Source organism: Phalaenopsis equestris, unplaced genomic scaffold (assembly GCF_001263595.1).
Source record: "Phalaenopsis equestris unplaced genomic scaffold, ASM126359v1 Scaffold000276, whole genome shotgun sequence".
Lineage (NCBI taxonomy): Eukaryota > Viridiplantae > Streptophyta > Magnoliopsida > Asparagales > Orchidaceae > Phalaenopsis > Phalaenopsis equestris.
The window spans coordinates 567,250-580,062 of NW_018164718.1; the positions used below are offsets into that span (position 1 = coordinate 567,250).

General features: G+C 32.8%; 1 protein-coding gene across 3 annotated transcripts in view; it reads left to right on the plus strand.

Moving 5' to 3' along the window:
* The first annotated feature begins 7,329 nt into the window (after positions 1-7,329).
* Positions 7,330-12,813, plus strand: part of LOC110024822 (50S ribosomal protein L13) — a 19,256-nt gene continuing 13,772 nt past the window's right edge. For 2 of the 3 annotated variants that reach the window (XM_020724989.1, XM_020724990.1), the window contains exon 1: positions 7,330-7,733. In XM_020724989.1, coding sequence (XP_020580648.1) covers positions 7,695-7,733 — 39 coding nt within the window. In that variant the 5' untranslated portion in view covers positions 7,330-7,694. The remainder of the gene's footprint in view (positions 7,734-12,813) is intronic. The other variant, XM_020724991.1, reaches the window with a different exon arrangement.

Genomic DNA, 12,813 nt, shown 5'->3' on the forward strand with positions numbered 1-12,813 from the left:
ATAATTAAACACGGTAATTTTACGGATCAAACCTTACGTGTAATTACAATATTTATATTCGAACGAAGGTTCGCCAATATATGCAATTGTTCTTATGTACAGGTGTGCTCATCTCTGATTTGTCGTTTTACATGGCATCATCTTGCTTATCAGTCGGTAGAATAGTATTGGCTATAAAGAAAGACACGAGAATATTTGCATGATGTTGTATTATTGAAATGATACCATTGATTATGTGAGTCAATGATAATAAATGGGGATAATTACATAAAGATCACATAAAATATTGATATTTATAAATTAATCTCTATGCGATTTTTTTGAACTGCAGAATGAAGCTGATGTATTTATGTGTGTCACGATCAAACTATCGAGAATTTGATAAAAGAATGAACGTTATTGGTTGGGGTTTTATCATGAATTTTGATATTTGAGTGAGAATTTGAAAAATGGATGTAAGATGGAGGTGGATTTGTAGATAAGAAGCTTATGGCGGTCTGTATGTAATGAACAACATCAATTCTCTATTATGAGAGATGTGTTTAAAATTGTTGATTTCATCAAAGTTTGTTAAGAGTTTGGCCGAAATTAAATCAAGATTTGAATATAATTTAAATATTGATTGAATGTGATATAGATATGGTTCGAACTTATTATTTTACAAGCTCAATCTCTTTATAAATGACCAGTTGAGCTCTCTTTAAATATGAGGTTCACAATTTTTTTAGGGTGAAGATGAAGCGTGTGTCACATATTTTGAGGTGTGTGCTTAATTCGCATAAAAGGTTATGAGGCGAACGCCTCAAGGCAAGGAAATTCTTGAAATGTGCCAAGGCTAGCAGTAAGGTGTGTCCAATGTTGCATAATCTTAAGCTTTCCACAATAAAAAAATAAATAAATATTTTAAGTTTTAGTATTATGGACTTGTATGAAAAAATTTTATAATTTTAATTTTAAATTCTAATATTTAAATTTTGAGTAAAATTCATTATAATCATAAGGCATTAATTAATGGCAGATCATCGTAAAGCTTGTCAGAGGATCACGAAGCCCTCATTTGCATTTTAAGCCAGCCACTCTCCCTTTTAGACAATTTTCGGCAATCAACACATTGTAAAATAGTAATAAGCCTCTGATTAATTTGAATCTATGGCTTGCCAACGAGATACACTTATCGATAATCTATGGGCTGACAACATTTCAGACAGCTTTTGTGTGTGATGATTTGTCTATGGGTAACATCTATGGGTTTATGTCAAAAGCATAATCATTGGTTGGTCATCGGTTAATAGTCGATTACGTGACTAGCAGATGCAAGCTGTCAATTAATGCAAAAAATAAATAAATAAATAAATAAATACATCAATAGCTATCAGTTAAATTCGTCAGTCTAATAGCTGACGGAACAATCGTCTCTTTCTCGATATCCCATAGCTTGACCATTGGAAGCCCATAAAAAATCTCCACAAATATAAAAATAAAGAGCCTTATTTCTTTCATTGTAGTTTTCACACCTACAATCATGACACAGATACAAATTGAATTGTATATTTTTTAATCTAATTTACCAATTCAAGTTGCTATTGAACACAAACCATGTGAATGCATGCACAAATTATATGTAGAAATAATCACTTCATTGAACCAAAAAATTAAACTATATGTACATAATAATAATAATATGTTTCAAAAACTTAAAAAAAAAGAATAATCCTAATCATCTTTAGTGTCCTCCTCCTTGACCTTCTCCTCTATTGGATGTTTCTCTCTCTGGTGTTCCTGATGCCATATTGCATCTAATTTCATCTGTATCGTTTCCTCCAAATTAGACTTCATCTCAACAAGCTTGGCAACAAATTGGGTCTCTATATCATTGAATGTGATAACTTGCCTACGAACCTCATCCTTTTGAAAGGTAGAAGTAGATGCACGAAACACACTAAAGGAGAAATTAGCATTATACGCTTGTTCCTGTAAACCCAATCCATAAAACCTTCCTTTCTTCTTGCCCCCAATAATTTCTCTCCACAACTCATAGTCGAACTTATTGCAGCCTGAGATCTTAAGTCCTTCTGTGAGCTTAGACGGTGTCTTCTTCAACGGCTTGAAAGTTTATAACAAAAAATTATGAAAGAAAGTTAGAGAAAAAATTAAATTCAAGATTAATTTGAATTGTATAACAAGTACAATCACTTACATATGTCGTCTAAGATTTACTATCAACTCATGTTTTGTTTGAATGCCACTTATCAGTACGCGCATGTAGCTTGGCGCCCCATCATTAGAGCCTGTTAAGTTAAGAAAATAGTTATTAAATAATTATTTTATAGTAAGATTTAATGCACAAATAAACTCTTGTTATGTCCATCTTTGTCTCCATGTATTTCTATGTGTGTGTGTGTGGGTGTGAGTGTGTGGGTGTGTGTGTGTGTGTGTGCGCGCGCGCGCGCGTGCGTGCGCGCGCGCGCGCATTTGTCTCTCTATGTATCTATATATGTATATGTATATGACATGATACATCATTAATAAATTTTGGAGCTTTTTTTTAGTAAGAAACTTTCAAATTTAAATTAAAAATATCCAAAACTTTGGTTTTAACAAACTTACAGTCAAACCGACTGGCTCAATAAGACAAACCCAAAGAGACTAGAATTAATCTAATCCGAGTCAAATCGGGTTAGGATCAAGCAATTAAACCATTTTTAAAAAAAATTTGGTTGGTCAATTGGAGGGTCAAATGGATTCCAAATCTAATGTGCTTATAATCAAATTGAGTGTCTCGATGAGACAAATCTAACAAGTCCAAGATCACTCAATTCTGGTATCATTGAGCACTCAAATATTCATAAAATTGTATCTGATTACAGGAATGTCATTGGGTCATTCGATGCAGTGGTCTAGATTCTTGTCTTATTTATAGAAGATGCACTCCTAAAATCTATAAATAGAGTCGTGCTCCCATCATGAATGGAGGGCTAGACATATTCCTGAAGGAGAAGAGAGGGAGTCACATTTCAATGTTTTTTTAGGTCTAAGATTCGATGAACACTTACTACTTCTGCAGCCACTAACGACAATCAACCACCGCTCCCTAGTCACTGCCTAGCAATGCCAATCACCCCCTATTTGTTTCCATCAATGGGTCCTGCAAAGTAAGAATGAACATTACAACGAAGAAACTTGCAGAATCATAACATATGTTGCAGTATAGTGACACATCTCGAAGACAGTGTAAAGACACAACCCAAATATGATATAACGAAGCACCCTGAATCAAGTGTAACAACATACCTCTAATATGTGGTAATAATATAATATCAAATTGATGATCTAATGATAAATCCCAATAGTAACGACTTACAACCGCTATACTTAGGATATGATCACTTTCTTTGGACTCCTGAAGTTCTCTCCTCACAATTTCCCCCTACTATCTTAGTGGCCAACTAACGTCCTTGCAACTCCCAACTCTAGCATCTTTGGCCTACTGATGTTATTGCAGTTCACCATTATGACCTTTGCAACTCACTTCTCACGTAGCTCTAAACCCTGGCTTTTGTGGCCCATGGATGTTACTATTGCTCAACACATGACCTATGTGACAAATTACAGCCTATGTGACTCACAACTCATGTAGTTTGTAGTTCCCAAATCTAGCCTATGTGATCTAAAAAAAAGTATTGCAGCCAAACTATGATCTATTTGGCCAGCTACAACTTACTTGGCTCACATCTCATGCAACTCTCAACTCTACCCTTTATGGCCTATGAATGCTAGTGTGCTTCCTACAATGACTTACATGGTCGACTGCTCTCATTACAACCTTGTGCTATGGCCTTTGTGGCCAACCGACACTCTTGAAACTACCAAAAATGGCTTATATGGCTAACTACTATTATAAATTTCAAATAAACCTCTACAATAAGCTGAGGCTATTATAACCACAAAAAAAAAAAAAACTATATTTGTTCTTGTCCATATATGGCTATTAAAGCCAGACCATTATTGTTCTTCTACAATTTCATTTTTTTCTTTTTTGGGAGAAGAGCTTTTTTGGGAGAAGAGTTTACCTACACACTCACAATTACATAGTCAATTACTTCGATTGGGAAATGCCTCACAATTTTTTTCCTTATTAGGATTTTCCACTTAAAAATTATGGTGTTTCGTTCATGCTACATTTCCTTATGTGTGTGTTTTGGTTCCTTGTGTAGTATTATTTATCTTCTCTCTCAATGCCAACATAATCTTTTTTGGGAGAAGAGTTGACCTACGCACTCACAATTACATAGTCAATTACTTCGATTGGGCAAAGCCTCACAATTTTTTTCCTTATTAGGATTTTCCACTTAAAAATTATGGTGTTTCGTTCATGCTACATTTCCTTATGTGTGTGTTTTGGTTCCTTGTGTAGTATTATTTATCTTCTCTCTCAATGCCAACATAATGAACTTGTATTTCATTTACCTTCATGCAAATAAGGGGACAAATCACTCTCCAAAAAAGTCAGCAAAATTCTCCCAAATTATCATCATTTTTGGTATGTTCCCATGCATATTATGATGTTTCTTAGACCATTATTTTTTGGCTTCTCCATCAAGTACAAATGTACAGGTTGTATTCTCGTTTTATCTAGACATGTCCTACTATATAATATATTTTATATCTACATCAACCAATTCTTTACTTCGATTGGATCTTTAGTTCCCTTGAATAATGGTAGTTGTAGATCTTGAAATTACTATTATGATATTTCTCAGACCATCATTTTTTCGCTTCTCCATCAAGTGCAAATGTACAGGTGGTATTCTCCTTTTATCTAGACATGTCCTGCTATATAATATATTTTATATCTTCATCAACCAATTCTTTACTTCAATTGGATCTTTAATTCCCTTGAATAATGGTAGTTGTAGATCTTGAAATTACTTCAAATACTTATCCACAATAAGTCTCACTTCTATTGAACTGCAATTTGGAATCCTAAATTAGTTGCATTATTACCGTCATCATCTTAGTCAAATAGTTAATGTTTATAATGATATTAAGTGATAATTCTGCATTTCCGATCACACTTTATTCTCATTCATCACCCAAAGTAAAATATCATGTAATTAGAATTAACTTAAACTGTTAACATTTTCTTATCGTTATTTTTTGTAATTATCCTACAAGCTCTATCATCTACATGATATTACATAATCTTACGTCTTATTTTCTCATACCACTTTCATCATTACACGACTCCTACAATAATTTTAAGAAGTCACTAAAAAAGTAAATCGATATAGTTATAATTTTATCTTCTTATTTATTAATCTTATATTATATATATATTTCTCTCCTCTATTACTAGTTTATATTCCAAAATTTTAACCTGATAATATTAGTTTAAATCATAATGAACTATCAACAATAATGAATACTCATGCTTTTAAACTACAATAGTATAACAAAAGAGAAATAAAATGAATGCTAGTTAAATATATTTAATGAGTGTAAAAGTAATTAACAACTTAGTTATCAATTGTAACAATTTAGTAAAGTTTAAAGCATTAAATGGTATACTATAATAACTTTTCTATATCTATATTGTTCATATCCGTCATATTAGCATCGTAAAAATTGTATTATTTAATATAGTTCAATGTTTATATCATTTTTTTAAATTATGTGCACAAATATTTTAGCATTCCCAATTAGTATCGTAAAATAGTAAATTTCATCATATTCAACAAACAAATACAACCACACTATATAAGTTATTTTATTTGCATCATACATATCATTTCATATCTTTTTATTATAATTAATATGAGTATAAGTTTGCACATCTATGACATTCATTTTTATATGACCAATTTGATTAATAGAAATATTATACTTGTAATATTAAGATATCTAAACAAATCTCATTCTAAAGCAAGAGATCTAGAAGAAATATAATATTATTATCATAATTTAATAGAATACCCACTTTAAGAACCTTTATGTTCAATCACATTATCCTTCATAAAATACCTACAGTCAAATATACAATATTTTATTGTTAATTTTGTTAAATTATAATTTAACCTCACTTTTTAATAACAACCTTGCTCTTAGTTTATTTAATTAAACAATCTATTATTACATATAATTGAAATATGCTTAATTTAGTTTTACATTAATTTAAACATTTTAAATTTTTAGTTCATTAATAATTAAAACTATAATTTGATTATATATGTATAATGATTTAATTAGTTAGGGGTAAACATTTATCTTATTATTATATTTAAAATTTATCAGTTAAATTTTTAATTAAAAATTTGTGCATTAACTTTTAATAATTTTAATCCTAATAATAATAATTAAATAATTATTATTATTATTTAAATCTTTTAAAATTTTATAATATATTTATCACATTACATTATATATCTTAGACTAATAAAAATAATATTTTGAATATTTTTTTTTTCTTAAACATAACCCTAACCCCAACGACAACGAGGGTTCACGCTCGACCCCGTCTCCACCCTTCTCCCTGTTTCGTGTCTCTATCCCCAGCGGAGAGATGGGAATAGGTTGGAGAGATATATTTTACAGGTCTTTTGCCTTACTTTTTATAAGAGGTACAAATAAGCTTTTAAAGGTAATTCCCAATGAGAAAATCGTGTGAGGGAGAGATCTTTGGCGGGAGAATATTGGGGAAGCAAAATAATTTGCAAATATCCCTTTCCTCATGTGCCAACCTAAAGATGGCAGGATCCGTAAAAGGGAACAGGGGAGGCGGGATACATGAGGAAGAAGCGGGAAGCTTTAATTAGCAAGTTAATTAATCACATAATTAACACCTTAATGTCTTTCAAAAAGAAGAAGTGCACAGGGCTCCACATCCTCAACAATTCTCCCATTTGGAGACCGGGACACTGACTGCACTATCCGTTGACTGCTCTAACTGCTGGCTGTATCGATCTTTTTCCTCAAACGTGATATCCTCCACCTCTGCAACTCAAAACCCTTGTCTTCAAGCTAGAAGACCAACTGAAGTCGAACACAACTTCAGTTTCTCAAGTGTGACGCCTTTGGTCAACATAATATTTTAAATAATAATAATCATTATTATTATTATTTAAATCTTTTAAAATCTTATAATATATTTATCACATTACATAATATATCTTAGACTAATAAAAAATTACTAATAAAAATAATATTTTGAATATATTTTTTTTCTTAAACATAACCCTAACCCCAACGAGGGTTCACGCTCGACCCCGTCTCCACCCTTCTCCCTGTTTCGTGGCTCTATACCGCGCGCCGCTCAGGCTCGAGATCACCCCCTCGCTGCCCCTGCTTGCTTCGTCGCCTTCGTAGGCGCTCGCTGCTCTCTCGCGCTCGCTTTCTGCGTCGTCGCCCGCCGTTGAGCCGTTCGGCGACGCCGAACGCAGGTTCTCCTCTGGTTACGTTCAATCGATCTCCCATGCTCACCTGTTCTCTACTGCAAGTACTGGAGGTTCGTCCGCATTCGTCTTCGTCTTCGTCGCTGCTTCGAACAGGCTAGAGGTACCCTCGCTCCTCTTATAAGCACGGACCGAACTTCCTGCTCGTTTCATCTCCTCCTATTTGTTCTCCATCTCCAGACCGTAGGCTTCAAATTGCCAAACGTTACACATAACGTTTTTAGCTAAAGAAAGGAGGGTGGAACTATGGCAGCTGCAAATCAGATGTTCAGTGGCAACATGAAGGTAATTTGTAGTCTTAAGAATACAATTTTAATTGAAATGATTCTGTGAAATTTGCTCTTTAGAATGCGGTTTCTTGCATAAATGTTCTGTGTATGATAATAAGTATATATTGTTTTATACTTTTTGCACTTCATTCTGAAAAATATTTGATTTTATCCTCTTTGCAATTCTTTTGTGTGTTTTCTTTAACTAAAGCATAATTTAAAGTAAAACGTGTTGCAAATTTGAAGTGAATGTTAGGTTGGCAAAATCTTGATCTGGATAATTGCCATCAAATTGAGTATTATGCCTTGTTATGGCGTTAATTCTATTAGCTGTTGGTTATCTTTTTGTTTGAGATATTCTTATGATGCACTGATGTATTGCTTGGTCATTTGCATATTTTCCTTGTCGAGATTTTAGTTATTTTTTGTTTTAATCAAATGTCAGAACTTAATAATATATGAATTGTATTCTATTCCACTTTAATTTTTTTAGTTATTTTTTACCCATTTTATAAAGATAACCTGGCTGATGAAATCATCTCTTTTGTTTTGGGAGGATATTTTACTTTTACAACACACTATAATAGCATTCATAAATATGCTGTTGAAAGAGGCTAAATGCCTTAAATCCAACAAAGGGACATGCTTATGCATATCGGCTTGAGCATTTTTAGCATTTTTTATGATTTTTTTTTTCCTGTAAGAGCTTTTCAGCAAGTATATTTTAAGCCACAATTTTTATTGAATTTTTCTGCAAAAACTTTTTTAATGTAAATTATGAGAGTTTTCCATTCAAAAAGGCCCTATTTTTTGTTTTGCTTTTTTTACCTATCATAAAGGAAGACAAATGCAAAAACCAAATGAAATTTCAATCTTAACACAACATTTAAATGTGCAACGGTCTCAAGTTAAAGGTTATTTGTACTAGTTTCAATATTTTAAAATATTAGTCATACTCGCCTTTTTATAAAAGAATGTAATTGTGATATGTTCCTTGTTTAAATCAAACATTCAAGATTAACTCTACGTATGTTATTATAATGAGACTGATGGATATGTATGCCAACTGTATTTCAAGATAAAGTGAATATAATAAAGACTCGAATTCAATTTGGCCGTACTTGCTTAAGATGACAAACAAGTCTTCTAAATGATTAACATGAATGGATCCTAGTTCTTATTTTATTTATGTTAACCTATTGTGCTTGATTGCACCTGACTGGTGTCTCCACTTACACCTTTGTAATACCAGTGTAACACTCAAGAAGCACTATCGTGGTTGCCTGTTCCCTGTCAAATTGCCTTGACCAACAAAACCGCTATTGATCAATGGTGGGTAAGTCCAAGGGTCTACTACAACCTCTTCTTTTCTTATCCTACCTTAAGAGCAGCAAATACTTGAAAGGAAAACAAATTTTTTGAATTTCTTATTCAATGAATGAATAACTATAAGTGTTAGGGTCTTTAAGTAGACCCCAAGCCCTAAAACAAATACAGTGAAATGTATAAAATAACCCTAACTCATAAAAACTGCTAGTTTCTTTTTAGAAAAGATATAAATACAATCCTACTCACGCATCATGATTGTAACGTGCTCTCTAGATTGGAGAAGACTTGGACTGGAAGCCTTAAACTATTTCTTGTCCATATTAGAGTTAGAGATTAAGTACATTAAAAGTTGTACATATGTTTAAATGTTCGAAATAGTCAATTTTATAAACATTCCCACCAATGTATTTTATAACCTGAAGTTGAACCATAGCCTTAGGTTTGAACTTTGTAAAAGAGCTTGTTTGAAATTGTTTTTTTAATAAATTCAAACACATTTGCTTTTTTTAAATGAGATCGAGTTACAAAACTTGTTAGCTTGCTGACTTTACTTTTTGCTTCCTCAACTATAATTCATACTAGTTGATGGCATCTTTTACCTTGCTAGCATGCTTATTCACATCCATATTAAATTCTATTGCAGTGGACTTCAAGATAAGCTCTTATGGAGTAGTGGAATTTTGTTCATTCAAATCTGTTGTAAGCAAATTTCTCTTGGGATAGACTAAGGTCTTATTACGTGAAATTCTGGCCAACAAAATTCCACAAGTTCCATGAATATGAATCATAACTTTTTTCTGTTTGTTTCTTTGTCGATGAGCTTTCAAGCTAATTGAAGTTATGTTCCCATTTTCCGCTCTGATGTTCTCCAAAAATGACTCAAAATTAGATATACTGATAAGAGGTTATAGATTTGAGAACACCATTAAAACGTATGATCTCGTAGAAGTAAAGATTGGCAAGGTCGAAGCATAATACGTCTTTGGAAAAGCAAGAAAGTGCAGATTTTTGGAGAAGCAGTTAATCTCCATCATAATCAAATCTTTAGGTCGCTATAAATTTGGAAAACTTAGAACAAAATCAATACATCTGTGCATAACGACTCAAGAATCAAAAGGGAAGCATACATCTCTGTTTTTTGGTTTCTTAATTTGGCTATATATTGAATCGGCATCCCTTGACAAGTTGATTAACATATTTCTATAAAAATGGTGAACCGAAGTTATCTTGTATAAGGGTTGTCCTGTTTTATCCACCCACAATGGTCTGCAAGATCTTCTCCATGACACTCAAATAGCGTAGCATTTCATAGCATCCATTGAGGAATGTGAAATTTGTTTAAAAACCTAACATCCATCTTGAAGCTGAATGCTAAAAATTACTTTTCTAGCATGTCTGGCGTTTCTTGTCAATACCCCATATTTGGAATTTTGTATATCTCAAGAACAATCACTTTTGACTAGAGTATACTTAGAGGAGCATGTTGGCAGATAAAGGCATTAACAACTAGGTTATGGACAGCTGATTTGAACTTTTGGATGTAATTTAATGTTGAAAGGAATTCAACCCACATGACAACCTGATTTGTAAGCTTACTTTGTCTATGTAGTCGCTTGAGGGATGTATGTAAAAAAATAAGATAAACTTCTTAGCTTGGGGGTATTGATTCCTATGTTAGCTTTGTCTAGTCACCTTATTCAATGAAAACTCAATGAGCATATCCAATCTTTGTATTGAAAAGCAGCATTTGATAGCGATCTTATTCATGACTTGACTATTAATGCACATTCACAAAGCATCATTTTTGTTTGGAACTAGCAAGATGAATAGAACTTGAGGATTGGCACTTTTCCATAGCAGTTCTCTGGCAATGATGCTATAATTCTTCATACTCTTCAGGCTGCATTTGACACGTAGGTCTGTGAAGGATGAGAACCTCGGAATGAAGTATACTGTATGCTATTCATCACACATAGGAGGTAAACCTATAAGAGTTTTGGTTGACAACGCGTCCAAGTACTGCTATTAATTGAGGTAAACCTACAAGACTGTTTTTCGAGGGAAGAGGAAGAATCGTTGATGTGAAGTAGAGAGCCGAAGCCTATTGAAAACCTAAGTTACGAGTTAGATTAATTGAGGTCGGGGAAACTAGCAAGCAAATTAAGTGGAGGATTTAGCTAATAAAGAGTTTTCCTATTAATTGAGGTGAGTAATTATGTTTCAAAATTCCAGTAATTATTTTTATTTCAAATTGGCTGTTTGATTTAATGTATTCCCTAGTTTAGCAATAAATTCGTCATATTGTAAGACAGTATAGATGTGCATGTTAAATATAGTTGCATAATAATTTAGTTTAGATTGATATTAGATCATTGCATGATTTTAGTAGAGGTCTACATATAAGTTTATCGCTTATAATCACATACATATGTCACATTATTATTTAACCGCTAGAATTTTAGTAAATGTGCATATGTTAGTTGATTTTATGACTTATAGATATAGTAAGTTTGTATTATTCATCAATATATAGAAGTAAATGTTTCATAGAAGATAATGCATGATATGAAAGAATGAATAAATTATATATGAATGTTGTATGTGCATGTAGAGGAGTTTACCCCTAATGGTATAAACAGGGGACACCAGTGTATCCGCGCGCGTAGAGTTTTGCCTACTACCCCAAATAATTGTGCTAGTTAGTTCACTAACTGCTGCGCCGATGAGATAGTATAGGCCAAAAGTGAGTAGACTAGAGCTTACCTCCCCAGACAATTGTGATGTTTATATTTTTAACCGATTTTCTAACGAAATAGTATCGGTCTAGGGTAAGTAAGGTCTCTCTACCATAGACAATTATGATGTGTAGATTGCTAACCGTTGTGCCGATGGGGCAATATCGGATAAGGGTGTGCTAGGTTGTTTTGACGGTGATCCTCAAAGCAGATTGATGTTTATGTAAAAAGTATTAAGTAAAAATAAAGTTAAATAGCAAAGGTTATTGGTTCATGTATTCATATATTAAAAGATTTCATATGAAAGACTAGCTGATCCATATAATAATCTGTTTTTAGTGCATATTTTAGAAACATTTTATGTATGTTTTTGATGATATTGCATTTTAAAGAAATATATTTTGCATGTTTTTGGTTTCAGGTACATGAAATTGACATTTAGTGAAAATGAGGGCAAAATGGAGCAAAATTGAGGATTTTTTGTGGCGCTATGGCGCCATATACGAGTGAGATGGGCGCTATAGCGCCCCATACTGATGCTATAGCGCCAGTAACTACTTTTCTAGAAGATCCATTGAATTTAGACGAATTTTGGAGGGGTTTTTGAAACAACCCTTGGTTATTTTCTATTTTCTATTACTTGATAAAACCGCCATAAGATCTGCCGTCGTCCTCTCCTTTATGTTAAATGAGAAGGATTTGACCAAATTTAGAGGCCTTTTGGAGCCTCAAAACTTTAATTGGGCAGCAATAAGCCCAGAACCCGTCGATCCAACAAATTCCAATCAGTCTCTTCCATCTATTAATCAGAGTTTTTATATTTTGTGTTCAAGTGTAAATGTGAGGGTATTTTAGTGTGAAAAACTTTGGAGATTGCTTAAAGGAAACACCAAAAATTTACTTGGAGAGAAGACATAAAGTACTTTGTATTTGTTGTGAATAACGACGACAATAAAGCGAAAAATTAGATCGAGAAAAATTATACAAAAAAAAGGATGACACAAGATTTACGTGGTTCGGCAAATTGTCTAC